Genomic DNA, 20478 nt, shown 5'->3' with positions numbered 1-20478 from the left:
TTTGATGAGGATGATCGCATTAACATTCAGGATCCTCATCATGATAGTTTAGTTATTACTCTCTTTATCTCTAACCATTTTGTCCGCAGAATCCTTATCGATGGAGGAAGCTCAGTGAACATTATCCAGCTTGATGTTCTGAAGAAAATGGGAATCCCCGAATCAGACATCACACCAAGATCCTCCGTGCTTGTAGGATTCAGTGGAGAAACGAAGAAAACTCTGGGGGACATCAAACTCCCAATCTACGTGGAAGGATTACATAATTATCAGAAATTTTGTGTTATTGACTGTTTGTCTTGTTGCAATGTTATCCTTGGCAGGCCTTGGATACATGATATGAAAGCAGTCCCATCCACCTACCATCAATGTGTAAAGCTCCCTAGCCCATGGGGAATAATCAAGATCGACAGTGATCAGCAGGAGGCTAAGGATTGTTATACCTCATCCATGAAGCCAACCTCGAAGCCAAGGGAGCAATAGCAATTATAGTATCCTCCGAGGAATGTCTTGGAGGCAAGGGAACAAGATGTGGACGAAATCCTCTTGGATCCTAGTGATCCTGAATCAAAAATCTATATCGGATCAGGGATCCTTGGCAAGAGGAAAGAAGACTTAATATCCTTCCTCAAAAGAAGAAAATCTACCTTTGCTTGGAAACATGAAGATATGACAGGTATATCTAAGGATATTATTACTCACAAACTTGGCATTGACAGGTCTATAAAACCAATCCATCAAAAAAGGAGGAAGTTTGCACCAGAAAGGAATGCCATTACCCAAGAAGAAGTAGAAAGACTACTTCGAGCAGGTATGATCAGAGAGGTAAAGTATCCAAAATGGTTAGCCAATGTGGTCGTTGTCCAAAAGAAAAACGGAAAGTGGAGGGTATGTGTCGATTTCACTGATTTAAATAAGGCATGTCCCAAGGATCCTTTCCCATTACCCCACATTGACTCCATGGTGGATGCAACAGCGGGGCATGAACTGTTAACCTTTATGGATGCATCATCTGGATTCCAACAAATTCAGATGGAACCATCTGACCAAGAGGATACAGCCTTTATGACCCCAACAGGTTTGTATTGTTATATTGCCATGCCTTTTGGATTAAGAAATGCAGGTGCAACATATCAAAGGCTGGTGAATATGATGTTCAAAGATCAAATTGGACAAACTATGGAAGTATACATAGATGATATGGTAGTCAAATCAAAGAAAGCTGAGGATCACCTAAGGGATTTGGAGGAAGCATTTGATATCCTTGATAATTATAACATGAAGCTTAATCCTTCAAAGTGCCACTTTGGTGTTAAGGCAGGTAAATTCCTAGGATATATGGTAACTCAGAGGGGCATTGAGGCAAGTCCGGAGCAAATTAAAGCACTAGTAAACATCAAGTCCCCTGCCAATGCTAAGGATGTGCAAAGGCTAACAGGCAGGATAGCAGCTCTGAACAGGTTCATATCAAAATCCTCAGAAAAATGTAAAGAATTTTACGATATCCTAAGGAAGAACAAGAAGTTTGAATGGACTGAGAAACATGAGAATGCTTTACAAGCCCTTAAAGAATATATGTCCTCAGCACCAGCATTATCAAAGCCCGAAAAAGGAGATGTGTTATCCTTATATTTGGCGGTATCCTCAACCGCTGTAAGTGCTGTCCTTGTTAAGGATCATGAAGGTACACAATATCCTATCTACTATGTAAGTAAGAGTTTACTTGATGCCGAATCCAGGTACTCACACCTCGAAAAACTTATTCTTGCATTAATCATGGCATCAACTAAGCTAAGGCATTATTTTGAAACCCATACTATTGTTGTTAGAACTAACTTTCCAATTAAGAATGTCCTCAGGAAACCAGAGATGTCAGGAAGAATGGCTAAGTGGGCAGTAAAGCTTAGTGCCCATGATATAAGATATGAGCCAAGAACAGCCATTAAATCCCAAGCACTAGCTGACTTTGTGGCTGATTTCAGTAGTGATCTACAAAGAGAAGCAGAATTGGAGGTCCAACAGCTGGATGAGACCAAGGATCCTTGGATACTACACACTGATGGATCCTCAAATATCAAGGGCACAGGGCTTGGGATACTACTAAAATCGCCACAGGGGGACATAATACCCCACTCCATAGCCTGTGAGTTCCAAGCAACTAACAATGAGGCTGAGTATGAAGCCTTAATTGCTGGCTTGCAAATTGCTAAGGATATGGGGGTAAAATATCTTAAAGTATATGTAGACTCATTATTGATCACCAATCACTTTAATGGATCCTATGCTGTTAAAGGTGAAAAACTAACCAAATATTTAGAGATAGTCAAAGAATTGGCACTCTCTTTTGTTTCTTTCAGCTTAACACAGGTACCAAGGGAGGATAACACGGAAGCTGATGCATTGGCCAACTTAGGATCATCCTTGAAAATTCCAGAAGACATAAGTATCCCTATCATCCATATCCTGGCTCCTGCTATTGAAAATCAAGTGGCCATGGAAATAGAAGAGGATACTGCAGTAATCCCTAGTGAAGAAGCTCAATCTTATGCAGGATCATGGGTCTCACCAATCATGAAATACTTGCAACACGGAGAGATCCCGATGGGAGAAAATCCTAGAGCTTTCAGGATCAAGGTATCTCAATTTACAATCTTAAATAATGTGCTATATAAACGATCCCTTGCAGGACCATATTTAAGATGTATTGAGGATCCTGAAATTGAAGAAGTGTTGAGAGACTTCCATGAAGGAGATTGTGGAAACCACACTGGGGGCAGGGCATTATTCTCAAGGATCCTTAGAACAGGATACTACTGGCCAACCATGAAAAGGGATGCTGTAGAATATGCTAGGAAATGTGATCCTTGTCAAAGACACAGCAATATCCTTCATCAACCAGCTGAACTGCTACACCCTATACCATCCTCTTGGCCATTCATGAGATGGGGGATGGATATAGTTGGCAAGCTCCCTAAAGCACCTGGTGGAAAAGTATTTATGCTTGCCATGACTGACTACTTCTCTAAATGGATAGAAGCTGAAGCTTTTGCTCAAGTTAGAGAAAAAGAAGTTATATCCTTTATCAAAAGAAACATTATAACTAGATTTGGCATTCCCTCTGAAATTGTATGTGATAATGGCTCCCAATTCATTGGAAGCAGAACTACTAACTTTTGTGACAGTTGGGGAATCAAGATGATAACATCAACACCAGTTCATCCACAAGCCAATGGCCAAGCAGAATCATCCAACAAGATCATCATCAACAATCTGAAGAAGAAGCTAGGATCCAAGAAGGGAAAATGGGCAGAGGAGTTACCTTATGTGCTATGGGCTGATAGAACAACTCCCAAGAATGCCACTGGTCAAACACCTTTTTCTTTAGTATTTGGGGCAGAAGCAGTGATCCCAACAGAGATGGTGATCCCAACTGCTAGAACAAGTGCTCGTGATCCTGAAGAGAATGCTACAATCCTGGCTCAGGATTTGGATACTATTGAGGAAATCAGGGATCTGGCTAGGATAAGGATGGCAAGCTACCAACAAAGAATGGCTGGTGCTTACAACAAAAATGTTAGGATAAGGAAGTTTCAAGTCGGAGATATGGTGTTGAGAAAAGCATTCCAAAACACTATTAATCCTGCTGACGGGAAGTTAGCACCAAAGTGGGAAGGCCCTTACTTGATTGAAGCTGAAGCAGGAAAGGGGGCATACAGATTGCTAACCATGGAAGGAAACTTGTTACCAAGAGCCTGGAATGCTGTTCACTTAAAGAGATACTTTATGTGAACATGATCCTTCAAACATGTGATCCTTTTATTGAAGTATCCTCGAAGGATCCCGGTGATGTCAGTGATCCTTAATCTGGTAATGTCCTTATCTTAAAACATTTACATTTCCTTACTTTTTACCAAAGGATAAGGATCCTGTATCCTTCATCCTCTTCTCACGAACCATTTGAGTTATGATAGTTCAGGTATCTACAGCATATCGTCAAAGATCTTCAAAAGCAACGCAGATCCTTGGGCTTGTCCCCAGTTATCCTTGGGATTATCCCCAGTTTCCGCCAGCAGCGCACGATGATCCTGATATAGTTCACGTCTTTGGGACCAGTACCCACTTCCGGGGCTGACAACCTCATCGTACTGGCTATACCCAGGATCCTCCGTATAATGGTAGACGTACCATACATCCGTTCCTAAGGTTTCTAACGTTAGCTAAGGTTTTGACATTTTCATGTCACTAAGTTTGGATAGTCGCCAGTAAGGGCCATACTCCAGTTTACACACGATCCTTTGGGCTTGTCCCCAGTTATCCTTTGGGCTTGTCCCCAGTTATCCTTTGGGCTTGTCCCCAGTGATCCTCCGGGATCATTCTCGGTTATCCTTTGGGCATGTCCCCAGTTACTAATTTATCTTTTACATTGGCTTAGTCCCAAGATATGTTCCATTTTTCAGGTTCTCGAAGTTAAACAAATAAGGATCCTTAATCCTAATCATCCATTAAAGTTTCACTTATGGTTATCTTGATTAAAGGTTAGGATCCTAACTTGGATCCTCAGGTATGATCCTTGACTATTTTGATTATACTAACCAACCCCTACACTTTGACAACTAAACCTATGATCCTTGAAATTGATTGCTTCAAAAATTTTCAATGTCAGGATATTTGATCTAGGATCATATCCTAAACTTATTAAACATGGTTTGCTCAACTCTTGTTACTCTAACAAATATGTTCCTAAAACAAACTGGAAAATAAGAAAATAAATAAAGGATAACAACACGAGATAAGCCAGAAAGATTAAAAGTTATATTATTAACAAAAGGATCTTTAACCCTTGCAAAAAAGTTGTCAAAATTGCTAACCCACATTTCCACCAGCAAAACGTGGCCCGTCCACATGGGTTAGCAAAGGGTGTCCATTGTCTTTGCGGTCTTAGTAGGTGCAGGAAATTAAAGGCGGCAGGATCACAAAGGCTTCATCCCCCAAACAGAGGATCCCTCCACCATTTGCAATCCTACCTATTGTCTGAAGGATCCTGGATCCTCAATCCATAAACTATTGTTTAAGTACAGACTATCATTGTTTGAAAACACCAACAACCACAAAAACTACTACCAAAATTTAAAAATTGGGCTCCGGCTATGTCTAGAAGTTTCCATCATTGCCCAATCTTGCAGCTCAAACCTTCGCTGCACCATCACCACCAGCTCCACTTGCTTCACCCTGATCCTTACCAGCATCTCCACCTTCAAGCATAGGGATATCCTCAGCATCATCATCATCCTCCAACTCTGCCAGCCTTGCCTTCCAACCTTCCACGTCCCATGTGCCTTTGTCAAAGGAAGGATCCTGAGCCTCTACAGCCATTTGCAGCTGGATCTTATACATGGTTACCGCAGCAGAGACCTTAGCATCATGGGTGATATCATGCTTCTCGTAGTCAAACTTGATCAATGCTTTGACAGCTTCATCCCTGGTAGCACGGAGCTCCTTCTCAAGATCGGCTATCTTGAGATCCTTCAGCACACCCATCTGTTGGAGGTCGGCAATTTGGCGATCCTGATCTTCAACGTGGCTAACATAAGTTTCTATTTCAGTAAGTTTCTGCAAAAACAACAAGATATGACGTCAGACATAGGTGATCCTCAAGAACCATCAGGATAACCAACAGGGGCAGTGATCCTAACCTCGTTGACAGAATCAAGAAACTGCTGGCGAATCAGGGGAAATCCTTGGAGACCCTCAGCATCAGAAGTCTTTCTCTTCTTCCCTCCTTTCCCTCTCACAGGTGCCTTGGGGACAGAGGTACTCGGGCTGGCCGGATTCTTCTTCCTCACAGATCTGACGTTAGCAAGATCATCGATACCAAACTTGGAGGCAGACTTAGCAGACTTAGCAGATTTCCCAGCGCCTACACAACCAAAATAAGATAAGTATTCTGACTAAATTAAAAATCTTACATAAAACTACTTTTTAAATAAGGATACTTACTTGACATTGTGGCAGATGCAGAGGATACTTCCTATGAATCTTGGGTGGCAACTTGAAAACTTCTGGTTTCAGGATCAAGCTTTCTGAAGGCTAGAACTCTCTCTCTTGCAGCAGGGGTCAACTTGAGATGAGCAACGGATATAGCTGCACACAAAAAACAAAGAAAGTGTTAGTGATCCTCAGTCTAAGGAACAAGTCTGATGGTGATCCTTCAGGATCCTCTATCCTACCATGGGTAGCCCACTCCTTGGGCAGATCCTTCCCATTAGGGATGGTATCCCTCCTAACAAAGAAGAATCGTCGCTTCCAATTCGTGTCATTCTTGGTGACCTTAAGAACAGGGTGATCCTCTCCGGCTTTCCGTTTCAACAAATATCGACAGGATCCAAACGTTGTGAGATCATACATCTCAGCCAGCTCCGTCATTCCTAAATCAATCCCTTCTTGCTCAATGATCCTTTCCAGGGTATACAAAACCCTCCAGATCATCGGCATGGCTTGAATGTAAGATATGCCGGTCAAGGAAAAGAAAGATTGGGTGAAAGCCGGAAAGGGATACGTATAGCCTATGGTGAACGGAGTAACAGGAAAAGCTACCCAGGTGTTAGAGACAAAATCGCTTAAGGTAGTGGGAGTAAAAGATTTGAAGATAGCATCCGCTGGAAAACAATGACGGATTCTATCGATGTGAGCATCGGTGAAACAGCACCTCTCGGTGGGAGAATCTATAATGATCCCTTGACCTTTCAAGGGGCTGTTCCTCTCGGGATCCTTGTGAGGGGAATTTCGGAGCAACATCCTCACAGCAGAATAAAAACAGGGGAGCAGAAAAACAGAGCAAGAGAAAGAAAAATGAAAAAGAAAAGAGAATACCTGATCGATCTTCGCTAGAGATTATAAAGGGAAGTTATCTCGAATTTAAATGCAGAGTGATCCTCACCCTATCCCCTATTTATAATCACGTTTTGCAGGGATTGTCACATCTATGACGTAATGATCACAACGGCTAGTCCGCTTATAACGGCTAGTTATCCGAGTAATCCGTTGAAGATAAGATCAAAGCAAAATATAACTTGTTTATTTACAATAAACTCCTTATATTTTGGGGGCAATTGTTAGGGCTGGATTTTTATTAGACATGATCCTTACACGTGATCCTAACCAATGATCCTTGTTTCTTTGGCAGACAGTGATCCTCAGGAGGACTTCAGGATCAGGATCATGGACCGTTACAGGATCCTCATGCTAACGGTTACCTTCGTCTAATACAATGTTATCTTGCAGGAACATCTAGCAGGATACGCTCTTAGCATCATAACCAAGGGACGCGTCTTCACAATTATGGCATTAGCTTAATCGGAGATAGACGTTGCAAAGGATATGGAAACTTAGCTTGATTTAAGGGCGGCAATTTAGGCTAGATTGTCTTTTATTTCTAAAGGGGTAATGAGCTGATTATTAGTCTTTTTACCTAAAATAGGTCACCTACACTTGTATAAATACCACTCTTCTTCATTCGGAAGAACACACAACACAACTCTCACACGCTTAGACACTCAAAACTATAGTGATCCTTTACTTTTTCTACAAACCAAGCATCATACCCCATTTACATAAAGTTTGGTTGCATTATCCTTGTGTGATTTTTGACCAAAACAATAACTAAGGGCTTCATCCTGAAACCCATGACCCATCCACCTTTGGTTATCAAATTCTTCTAATGCAGGAAATATAAATTGTTCGAAGACTGAAAAAGTAAATTGTTCAACAAAGTTGCGACCATCAAACTTAAAAAGTGGACTCCGGCCTTGGCACGTATATCCATCATCGCCTACATCGCTGCATTTAAGGGGCATCTCCCTCCTTCACCATGACATCTTCACCAGTATTCTCCCCAGCATTCCTCTCAGCATCATCAGCAGCATCCTCTCCACCAGCATTTTCTCCAGCATCACCCCCAGCATCTTTTGAAGCACTAGCATCAGGCATCATAGCAGGTTCTTCCAGAGCAGATTTGGCAAGAGGCTCCACGGGATTTCCCCCAAGATCTTTCATTTTCGCCTCCCAGACCTTGGTGTTCCAAGAGGGGCATTGAAAGCCCAAAGCCATCGCCTCATAAGCTATTTTCAGTCTGGCCTGGAGAAGGGAAATGACAACAGAGTTCTTGAGGCTCTCCCGATACGAAGCCATAGCTTGCTTATACTGGACTTGGGTGGCGTCAATCTTGGCTTGAGCTTCTTGGGTGACCTTTTGGATGGTGGACTGCTGCTCTTGGGCCATTGCCTTGTATTAGGCCTCGTAGTGCTCTGATTTGGCGGTGGCGATCGCTGCTTGGTCTGAAATAGCGGCTTCGGCCTTTTTTAGCTGACTTTCAAGCATGACGTTCGAGCCGCATGTATCCTCGTAAAGGAAAATCAAACGTTCAAGACCCTGCGAAATAAAGAAACAGGTATTAACTTTAATTAAGTCTAGTAACCAGCATGTGTTGTAGGATATGGATCAGGATATTTACCTGGTTGAGGAAAACCGGTCATGAATTTGCTAGACTCCGCGAACCCATGATTTTCAAATGGGAATACATTGGGGGTAGCAGGAGGCTCTGTTTCCTTTCTCTTTCGGGAGCTGGAGGCCCGAGTTCTGGATGCTGGAGGAGCTTTGGGAGCAGTAATGGTCGTTGAACTAGTAGGCTTCGGTGTGACAGATGACTTTGGGTTGGATTCCTGCTTGACAGGTGTAAGGCTTGAGTAACTTTCCAACTCATTGAGTTGAAAGCCTTCGAGATTGATAACTGGCACTGTATAAGGGAAGATGCGATTTATCTCGTTACACTTTTGAAATATAATCAGTTTGATAGATAAATATACTTACCAGACATGCTGGAACTTGATCTTTGACTTGAACTTGTAGATATCAGGGTGAAGGTCCTCTCACTTTCTAGAAGCTTGTAGATTTCTTTTATCCTTTCTACCGACTCAGCATTGGGTGGAGCTAGTTCCTTGAAATTTGCTGCAAAAGATAAACGTATCAGGATATCAGTTCAGGATATAGTTTTGGGATATGATTGGGGATATTCCTAAAGCCCTAAATCCTACCAGAAGTTAACCATCTCTTAGGAAGGTCAGAACCCGTATTGATGGAGTCCCTTTTTACGAAGAAGAATTTTCTTGTCCATTTATCCTCGTTCTTGGTAGCTTTAAGAACGAGGGGATTTTTGGAGATAGAGAATAAAAGGAACCGGCTAGAACCGTGGGATCTTAAACGATAGGCCATCGGAAGATCTTCAATGCACAAGTCCGGCATATGACGAGCTTTAATCTGCTCCAGGGTGACTAGGACGCGCCAAACCATGGGCATGGTTTGGGCGAAGCTAAGGCCGGTCAACTCGAAGAATCGAGAGATGAAGGGTGAAAATGGATATTGAAGACCGATGGAGAAGGGATAAGCAAAAAAGCATACCCACTCATCGGAACAAAAATCCGATCGGACCTCTCGGTCAAATGGACGGAAGACTGTACCGGCGAGAAAGGCACCGGAAGCTCGTATAGCCGCGATATCAGCATTATCGAATGAGCATACCTCTTTTGAAGGTTCCTTGAGCAGGTTTTGTCTGTCGAAGAGGGAGACAGAATCTGCCGTTTGTGATCTAGTGCGGGTAGCCATGGAAGGGTATAACGGACTTAAACAGAGAAAACAGGGAAGATAGAGAGAGAGAATACCTGAAATTCGCTTGAAGATAGAGATAATTTTAATGAAGAATCCCTCAGTTAATATAGGCTGAATATAGGGGGTAAAGAGTAAATAGTGCATTGGAAGTTGCACATTGTCACTTTAAGGGTCTCGTCGTATTGATTGCCTCGATCCAGGTGATAGAGTTTTAAAATATATCCGTTGGATTGGTATACCAACAGATATATTTAGGGACAATTGTTATGGGCCATTTTCTGAGCATATATATCCTGACTAATATTCTGCTTTTGATTGTTTACCTGTGACCAGGATACCAGATCAGGATACCGGATCAGGATATTGGTAACATCCTGGTGCGATATCCTTGTGTTAACTAAATTGACCACGTGCAGGTAAGAAGCTGTAGGTCACTAACGGTCAGATGGACCTCTTCTCCTTAAGACTCTGGCAAACCAGTTACAAGAGAGACGTTGAACCCGAAGGACCTGGTCTACAATGTTCAAGAAGGGAATATCCGCCAGATCCTGGTTTAGTAAGGTAGTTTGTTGCATTTCTTTTACTATAAATAGATGGATCGGATCATTAAGGCACACACTTTTTTCATTCGCACACTTTACTCTCAAGCTACTAGCAACCACTACACACAAACACTTGTACTCGAATCGCATTGTAGCACTTAGTAGATCCGTATCACATCCTGCACTGTACCCTGATATTTGAAGTAATAGAAGAACAAGGCAGCTGCGATTGTCAGCTCCCGAGGTTTTGTGCCGGTGATCTAGATTGATCAAGGGCTTTCCTCGTACATCTCGTGTCACCCCTTTACATTTTTCGCTCATCGTTTGATCATTGATACAGCTCTATATCCTGAGCCGTATCCTAAAACTGTTTTTACAATTAACTTGATTAACATATTTTCGACACTCATTTCTAGCACACTACCTTACTTAACTAATTTGATCACTTAATTGCTTCGGTAATTTTTGACCAAAACACCTACCACATTACGCATTAATAACTTAATTAATTATCTTTCAATAATCCAACCCTTTAGGATTGTATCCTTGCTGACTCAAACTACTAGGTTGAGGGCAACGTCACCTTCAAACGAGGGGCCTACTACTATAACTAAGATAATCTCTTAAAAAGTGCAAAAGTGCGAAAATAATCAAAGGTTACACTAAACACGAGTCAGATCCAACTGATTCATCTTGTCTATCTGTTTTATTTTTATTTTTATTTTTCAGCATTTTTAGTTTTTATTTTCTAGTTTAAAACCTTTTTCTAAACTTTTGATTTGATTAGACGTTGAGAATAAACCGGTATTAAAAGCTCTTGTGTCCTTGGACGACCTCGGTATCTTACCAACACTATACTACGCTCACGATGGGTGCACTTGCCCATATGTGTGTTCGGTGTTAGTAAAATATCGTGTTTTATACATTTAAAACTTGACTAACGTGGAAAAAGGGCTAAAAATTTTTATAAAAACCTATAACACCACATTGACGCGTGTCGTGTGTTATAGGTTTTTAATGTATATTTTAAGCCCGTTTACACTTTTTAGCCATGTTTTAAATTTATAAAACACGATATTTACTAACACTAAACACACATATGGGCAAATGCACCCATCGTGGACGTAGTATAGTGTTGGTAAGATACCGAGGTCGTCCAAGGACACAAGAGCTTTTAGTACCGGTTTATCCTCAACGTCTAATCAAATCAAAAAGTTAGAAAAAGGTTTTTAAACTAGAAAAATAAAGCTAACTAAAATGCTGAAAATAAAATAAAAATAAAAACAGATAGACAAGATGAATCACTTGGATCCGACTCGTGTGTAGTGTAACATTTGATTATTTCCGCACTTTTGCACTTTTTAAGAGATTATCTTAGTTATTGTGGTAGGCCCCTCTTTTGAAGGTGACGTTACCCTCAACCCAGTAGTTTGAGTCAGCAAGGATACAATCCTAAAGGGTCGGATTATTGAAAGATAATTAATTAAGTTATTAATGCATAATGTGGTAGGCCACTCTTTTGAAGGTGACGTTTCCTTCGGCTAAGTAGTCTGAGTCAGCAGGGATACAGTCCTAAGTAGCCAGGTTAAAGTTTTAATAGTAGCTTACTTATGAGGGGGTCAAAGAGTTTGGACCCCAGCCATCCAATACTGGTGGGTATTGAAGGAGGTCCTACTAAATTTGACCCAGGTCCTTTGCAGGATCTATACACTAAACAATGGCAAGACTCTTACCAAACCGTTCCCTTAACCCCCGACCAGGTAGCCAACATATCTCCATATAGACCGTGGAGATATGAATGGTGAAAATCTTTTATTTTATATAGACAGTAAAATAATGCCAAGACACCACGGACAAACGATAAGGAAGAATCACCTTCAACATAAGAAACTAGTCATTAAAGTCATTAATACATAACCAAATAAAAAGTGCGAAAAGATTAAAAATAAAAAGTATTACACTAAACACTTGTCTTCACCAAGTGACGTAAGAGACTTAGGCAAACATGGCCTTTGATTGTCAAGAACTCTTACGATCAATCTTGGATCCCGAGACGACTCACACACTCTATGATGGACAATGGATGATGGTGGTGGATGATGGTGTTGTGATGGTGGTGGGTGGTGGGTGAAGTGTGAGAGGGGTGGTGTGCCAAGGGATGGTTTGCAAATGAGCCAAGCACAACTATTTATAGCCTGAACAGTAGCTCGGGCACGGCCACGTGTCCATTGGGCACGGCCCCGTGTCCATCCTCCTTCTCTTTCTTCATTAATTGTAGTTTGTCTGCATTAGTTGACCACGCCCCCGTGTCCGCTGGGCACGACCCCGTGTGCAGAAGCGTATCTGTACTATCAAGATTTCCTCAGATTATGCGAATCTTAGAGTTGACCATGGCCCCGTGTCCAGTGGGCACGCCCCCGTGGTGGGTGATAGAAGCTTCTACAACTTTGTCTTTTCTGCTGACACTTGGGCACGCCCCCGTGCTCACTGAGCACGGGGCGTATTTAGCCTTCTGTTCTCTTGTTTTGCTTGGGAAGATGCTGTCGGGAGGTCGAGCATGCCACGTTTGTTCTTTTTCTTGTATTTATGTTAGATTTAGCTGCCTTTTTGCTTCTTTTGTTCATTTGAGCTCATTTAATGCTAAAAATACAAAAGGAAGACAAAAACGTACTTTTTCCAACATTAGTACTAAAAAAGGGTTAGTTTTATGCCTCAATTGATGTAATTTATATGTTGCATTTTGTGCACATCAACACGCGCATCAACTACTGACTGAGAAAGTTGGGTGCCCAAAGTCAATGTCTATCATCATTGACGTGCCCAGATCCATTAGTCCACTCCCGCCCTCTGCGGCAAGGTGTGAGGCTTGTCAAACCTAATAGCGCTATTTAACTAATGACCCGTTCACCATTGACCCGGCGATTAAGTCGATATAAAAATGAGGGACTTAATGATAGTGTTTTTGTCTAGTGTCAATGTTGTCACCCTTCAGTTAAGAGGGTGGAGGTACGTGTCCCATACAAGGAGATCACGCAGGTTCCAATATTGTCACCCTTCAGTTAAGATGGTGGAGTACGTATTCTACCCAAAGAGAATACGCAGGTTTCCTTTTTAATCATTAACCCATTCTCAAACCACCGGAAATCCCATGCCTTGTTGAAAGTGTGAACTCACCTTTGGTTGCTCGGTTTGACTCTTAAAAATAGCTAAAAGTCAAGGTCGGTCAATCACGTCCTAGTACGATTTCCAGTTAGTCCATTAGCGGTTTCAAATAGGGCACAAAGTTCCTACACGTATCTAGCACGTAGCACATTTAATCATACAAGGCTAATTATCACAACATACTTTAGCGATAACACAAGTGTCACAAAAGGTTCAGAATACTCTTCAATAAAAGTCAGCAATATAGTGCATTTTCGGCAGTTTTCGGATTGTTATCCGGAATAGTTCGTGTATAAAAAAATTCCCAAAAAATTACAGAATGTTTTAAACGATCCAAGTATTATTGTATCAAAATATCGGGAGCCAATTCATCACCAATTATTTTATAAAATTCATTTACTAGGCTGCAATCAGATACGTCACTTTCTGACTGCAGTCTACGGAAAAATTCATTTAAAATTCATCGTAAGTCCGATTGACGAAATTCCAGTTGGAGAATTACAATTCATTGCATATTTTCTACAGTAAAATTTTCAAGTCTAAACAGTAAACACATACCAAGTTGTGACATGAAACGTGAGCTGCGTTTTCTGCAAAAAACACAGCTTTAATTGATGAAACAAAATAATAAGTTTAAAATAGCAAACGCTGTCCAAAAATCATGATTCCGGCTCCATTAGAAGCGTATTTCGAAATAGCACGTTATAGACTCAAGAAAACCCAGATTTCGTTAAATTATGACCCCGTTACAGCCAACTGAAGTCGGCTGTAACTGATAGACAGATTCCGTTTTCGTTACAAACACTTTAATAAAACGAGTTTCCAAGTTTCCTTAACATGCTTTTGCGATCATATGAACATAATCCGTCATTCACATCAGGTTAGAAGTCACTTATATCAGATTCATCATACAAATTGTCAAGATCATCAAACGTACCAACCCTACTCCACACACAAGAATCTATCCATATAAGAACAATATTACTAGCCTTATTATGTGGTTTTTATGAACAATAGGCTATAATTCGGCATCTTAAACATCAAGAATTGTTAACAACTTCAGAAACACAGCCGGTATAACCCTATAAACCTCACGTATGAACATTAAAACCTCACAAAGCACACGATTCAATATGTAGCATCAATAACAAATACATAGAGTACCCTTAAACTACAATTAGTTATCACAACGCTAAATATCACGGTCGATTCCTAAAAACATAGCTAAGAACAATTAATTAAGAAAAGCTTTATGTGATATTTAGTGTTGTGATAACTAATTGTAGTTTAAGGGTACTGTATGTATTTGTTATTGATGCTACATATTGAATCGTGTGCTTTGTGAGGTTTTAATGTTCATACGTGAGGTTTATAGGGTTATACCAGCTGTGTTTCCGAAGTTGTTAACGATTCTTGATGTTTGAGATGGCGAATTATAGCCTGTTGTTTATAAAAACGACATAATAAGGCTAGTAATATTGTTCTTATATGGATAGACTCATGTGTGTGGAGTAGGGTTGGTACGTTTGATGATCTTGACAATTTGTATGATGAATCTGATATAAGTGACTTCTAACCTGATGTGAATGACGGATTATGTTCATATGATCGCAAAAGCATGTCAAGGAAACTTGAAAACTCGTTTTATTAAAGTGTTCGTAACGAAAACGGAATTTGTCCATCAGTTACAGCCGATTTCAGTTGGCTGTAACGGGGTTATAATTTAACGAAATCTGGATTTTCTTAAGTCTATAACGTGCTATTTCGAAATACGCTTCTAATGGCGCTAGAATCATGATTTTTGGACATCGTTTGCTATTTTAAACTTATTATTTCGTTTCAGCAATTAAAGCTGTGTTTTTCTGCAGAAAACGCAGCTCACGTTTCGTGTCACAACTTGGTATGTGTTTACTGTTAGACTGAAACTTTTACTATAGAAAATATGCGAGTGAACTGTAATTCTCCAACTGGAATTTCGTTAATCGGACTTACGATGAATTTTAAATGAATTTTTTCGTAAACTGCAGTCAGAAAGTGACAAATCTGATTGCAGCCCAGTAAATGAATTTTAGAAAATAATTGGTGATGAATTGGATCCCAATATTTTGATACAATAATATTTGGATCGTTTAAAACATTCTATAATTTTTTGGGAATTTTGTTGTACACGAACTATTCCGTATAACAATCCGAAAACTGCCGAAAATGCACTATATTGCTGAATTTTATTGAAGAGTATTTTGAACCTTTTGTGACACTTGTGTTGTCGCTAAAGTATGTTGTGATAATTAGCATTGTATGATTAAATGTGCTACGTGCTAGATACGTGTAGGAACTTTGAGCCCTATTTGAAACCACTAATGGACTAACTAGAAATCGTACTAGGACGTGATTGACCGACCTTGACTTTTAGCTATTTTTAAGAGTCAAACCGAGCAACCAAAGGTGAGTTCACACTTTCTACAAGGCATGGGATTCCCGGTGGTTTGGGAATGGGTTAATGATTAAAAAGGAAACCTGCGTATTCTCTTTGGGTAGAATACGTACTCCACCCTCTTAACTGAAGGGTGACAACATTGGAACCTGCGTGATCTCCTTGTATGAGACACGTACCTCCACCCTCTTAACTGAAGGGTGACAACATTGACACTAGACAAAAACTCTATCATTAAGTCCCTCATTTTTATATCGACTTAATCGCCTGGCCAATGGCGAACGGGTCATTAGTTAAATAGCGCTATTAGGTTTAACAAGCCTCACACTATGCCGCAGAGGATGGGAGTGGACTAATGGATCTGGGCACGTCAATGATGATAGACGTTGACTTAGGGCACCCAACTTTCTCAGTCAGTAGTCGATATGGTAACGGGTCTAGTGGGATATTCATGGGGTAGCCCCCACGGCTGGGAGCCAGGGTAAAAGGAAAGGAATGTCTATGTTTTAAACTATGTGGTAACCCCCACGACAAGTAAGTCAGCTAAAACAAACCTATGTTTTGAACAACTTAAAACGAACACCCAACTGTGAACTCGCTCAACTTTGTTGTTGATTTGTTACTATATGCCTTGCAGGTCATTAGGTGCTTTGATGGAGCTTGCACATGAGGAAGAGGTCGTTGTGGGACATGGACTGCTGAGTTCCATGTTAAACTTATGAACTTTATAACATATGTTTTGGTTTTTAAACTTTATGCTTCCGCTGATAACTTGAACTTGGTTAAGTTGTTTTGGACACCAATTATATTGTTGGCTGGTTTTATACTTTCTTTAATACATTGTTCAATATGATTGGTGGCTTGATCCTGGTCAGTCACACGCCTAGCGGTAATACTCCGCTAGTGGATTTTGAGGGTGTGACAGATGGTATCAGAGCCAGGGCTGGACCGGTGGTGCCAGGTCCTGCGAGGACGCTGGACCCCTTGAGAAGGGATGGATTGTGACATCCCACATCGGTTGTGAAGGGGAACAAAGGCTTCCTTGTAAGGGGCTGGATACCTTCACCATCATGACAAGTTTTGAAAATCGTGAGGGGCGGACGCCGGGGGCGTGGTGGCCGCCAAAGCGGACAATATCATGGTGCGGTTACGCTGGGCTGTTACAGTCAGTACGTAGCATCAAACGGAATAGATGCATTTGTGGATGTTCTAAACCTTGAGGAGAAGAAAAGGGATAGAAAATCATCACCATACAGACTCTACTTGTTTAGCACAATGATGGTATGATTTTATAAACATATAGGCATTTGAAATTAAAACAGATAATTCATATCATTGATTTCGCATGCTGTTTATATTTAAATCGCAACTAGAATATTATATAGTTATACTATGAACACTAAAAAAACATTTCGCATAGGGTATAAATACAATTCGCATGTGAGAAATTTCACACCTTATTTGCATGTACTAATTTCGCATGTTAAAATATTTTTAATACATACTTTGATTCTAATTACATAACATACAGCCGGATATCTTTTACAACGAGGAGAAATACACAGACGACAGACTTCTAAACATATTTGCCTCAAATTTTGAAGACATCATACTAAAATATGATGTAAAAAAACTTGATTCGGTTGACTTGGTGTTTCTTCCGATACTTCAAGGTGACCACTTCTATGTCTTGTGCTTCCACTTGAAAACCGGCAAAATTGAGCTGATTGACAATTCAGCCGCTGAACAAGAGTTTAAGGACAGATACAAGGGGCTTCCAAACACACTGGTAATACAAAAACTTCTTCATATACATGTTATATTTTATGTAAAAGATACTGACAGAATGTTGCTATGTTACAGAGAAGGGTTTTGGTTTTATACCTAAAAGAGGCTTTAAAACCAACACCAGCTATAGAAGAACTTGGAACATCAGAGATAGAAAGAAAAGAAATGGATTGGAGGACGGAGAATAACGGCGTAGACTGTGGAGTGTTTACGATGCGTCACATGGAAACATACAAAGGAGAGAAAACACCATGGGTGACTGGGTTTGTGAAAGAAAATGAAGTAAACAACAGACAGAATTCACAACTTCATCTCCTGAGGAAAACATATCTAAGTAAAATCATTCTATCCGAACACACTGTGCATCGTGAATAAGTATTTAAAAAGGCAAATGTTTCCGATAAAAGGCCAAACAAAGAAAAGTATATGGAAAATTTGGAGAAAATAATCCCAGATAGGTTGAGTGCATTTATTGGAAAGGACTAGTAAACTTGTTTGATGTTGATTTCTGTTGAATATTTAGACTAGTTAGATAACATTAATATTTTTAATTTCGCAAATATAATGTATAAAATCGCATGTTTGACATTGAATTGCTTAAAATATGCAAAATGGGGGAATATACATATGCGAAATCAAAATCCATTCCATAACAAAGCATGCGAATTTATTGAAACATGCAAAACTTGAATGTTTTTATTAAAATAAAGCACTAAAATATACAAACTTCATTCAAAAGATGAAAGAAACTCCATTTTCATCTTCATCGAGCATCTTAAGATAGTTATTGCGTCCGCCAACTCTTTCAACTGCATCTCATCCCTCTCACCCAGATCAACCATGAACATAACACCAACATCTTGAAGACTACTCACTTGCATCTGAGATAGCAAGTTCAGAATTTCTTGCCTTCTCTTCATGTTTTCTGTTACACGAGAAATGTTGGTCTCCAACATCTATTATCATTTTTCTCAAAGCCCGCTTGATACTTGATTTAGAAGAAGAGGATGTTGGTATATCTGCCATTTTTAAAAGGATGTTTGAAATGGTGATAAAAAGATAAACTATATAATAAAAGAAAAAAGCACATAAAAGTTATTGATATGAATTATTGAAGTCAATTATTGAACTGAATTATTTGATTTGAATTATTGAACTGAATTATAAAACAAACTATGTGAAAATACATATAATTAGTTTTAAAGCGTGCGAAATATAGAGCTAAATATGTTAAATACTTTCTAGTCTGCGAAACGTCCAACATAAAAATGCGAAATTAAATATTAAACTTCATTGTGTGCAAAATGCCCAACTTTAAACATGCGAAATTATTCATGTGATCCAATCTTAAAATACCTTAAACCAGAAACAACTTATCTTCAACAAATCACAACACATGCGATATGTAAAACAACACATGCGATATGATAAACTCAACAAATAAAACTAGAAACAACTTATCTTCAACCTGGTTACAATCTAATAAAATGAAAATACCTTCAATTCAAATAAAACCCAAACAAAAACCAAAAACAAACATCCTAAATGACGAATCCATCATTTTCGAAAATCGCCAATCTGTGTTCGGTACAAAAATCAATCAAAAAACCTACAAATCGAATTGATACGAACAATAATTAGATGGACGGTTATGAAACGAACTCGTAATCTACTTCCTTGTTGACGGAATTCCCTGATTTGCTTCCTTGTTGACGGAATTCCCTGATTAGCCCTCAGATGTTTGAACAGAATGTCTGATATACCCTTGTCTAATTAAATTGAATCAGGACACGTGTATGGTTGTGGGCATCGTGTAGATAATGTATGATAAGGGGATTTGTATCCTACACTTTACCTATATATATATATATATATATATATATATATATATAGGACAAGAATCCGTTAGGAACCACCCTTTATTGCGAGAACCACGAGAACCAATGTGAACACAACCAAAAATACCTAAAATAGCTAAAAAACGCACAATTTTTTTTTAATATTTTTTAAGTTAAAATCGCTACTTTTATATATATATAGGGAGAAGATCATGCGAGAACCACCTCTTATAGTGAGAACTGCGAGAACCAATGTGAACACACCAAAAATGCCTAAAAATAGCTAAAAATCACACAAAAAATTTTTTTTTGAATTTTTTAATATTTTTTATAAAAAAATCGCTACTTTTCGAAGCAAAAAAAAAAAATTTTTTTTGGCTTCTAAAAGTAGCGATTTTAACATGAAAAATATTAAAAAATTCAAAAAAAATTTTTAGATTTTTTTTTTATTTTTTTAGATTTTTTTAGGTTTTTTGGGGTTTAGTTTTTAGCATTTTAGCTTGGGGGGGGGGGGGTTAGGTTTTTTTTTGGGGGGGGGGGGTGGGGGGTTTAGGTTTTTTTTTTTTGGGGGGGGGGGGGTGGGGGTTAGGTTTTTTTAGGTTTTTTTTAGCTATTTTAGGTTGTGTTCACATTGGTTCTCAAGGTTCTCACAATAAGGGTGGTTCTCGCATGAGCCCCTCCCTATATATATATATATATATATATATATATATATATATATATATATATATATATATATATATATATATATATATAAGAGCAAACTTCCATTTTCCTCCCTGTGGTTTGGTCATTTTAACGGTTTTGCTCCAATAGTTTAAAAATAGCCATTTTCCTCCCTGATTTTTCTAACTTATCTTTATTTTGCTCTCAGTCTCTAACTCCATTAGGGAGGAAACTGGCGACAAACTCGAAAGATTAGGGAGCAAACTGGCGACAAACTCGAAAGACCAGGGAGAAAAATGGCTATTTTTAAACTATTGGAGCAAAACCGTTAAAATGACCAAACCACAGGGAGCAAAACGGAAGTTTACTCTATATATAATGAACTTGT

General features: G+C 39.5%; 1 protein-coding gene across 1 annotated transcript; it reads left to right on the top strand.

The window, feature by feature from the left end:
• The first annotated feature begins 17073 nt into the window (after positions 1–17073).
• On the top strand, positions 17074–18072 carry LOC110931488. Its single transcript, XM_022174880.1, has 4 exons — positions 17074–17079; positions 17330–17587; positions 17662–17868; positions 17974–18072. Exons 1-4 carry the CDS (start codon positions 17074–17076, stop codon positions 18070–18072), a joined length of 570 nt encoding a protein of 189 aa, XP_022030572.1.
• The last annotated feature ends 2406 nt before the right edge of the window (positions 18073–20478 follow it).

Source organism: Helianthus annuus, chromosome 3 (assembly GCF_002127325.2).
Source record: "Helianthus annuus cultivar XRQ/B chromosome 3, HanXRQr2.0-SUNRISE, whole genome shotgun sequence".
Lineage (NCBI taxonomy): Eukaryota > Viridiplantae > Streptophyta > Magnoliopsida > Asterales > Asteraceae > Helianthus > Helianthus annuus.
This window is presented reverse-complemented; position numbering and strand designations above follow the sequence as displayed.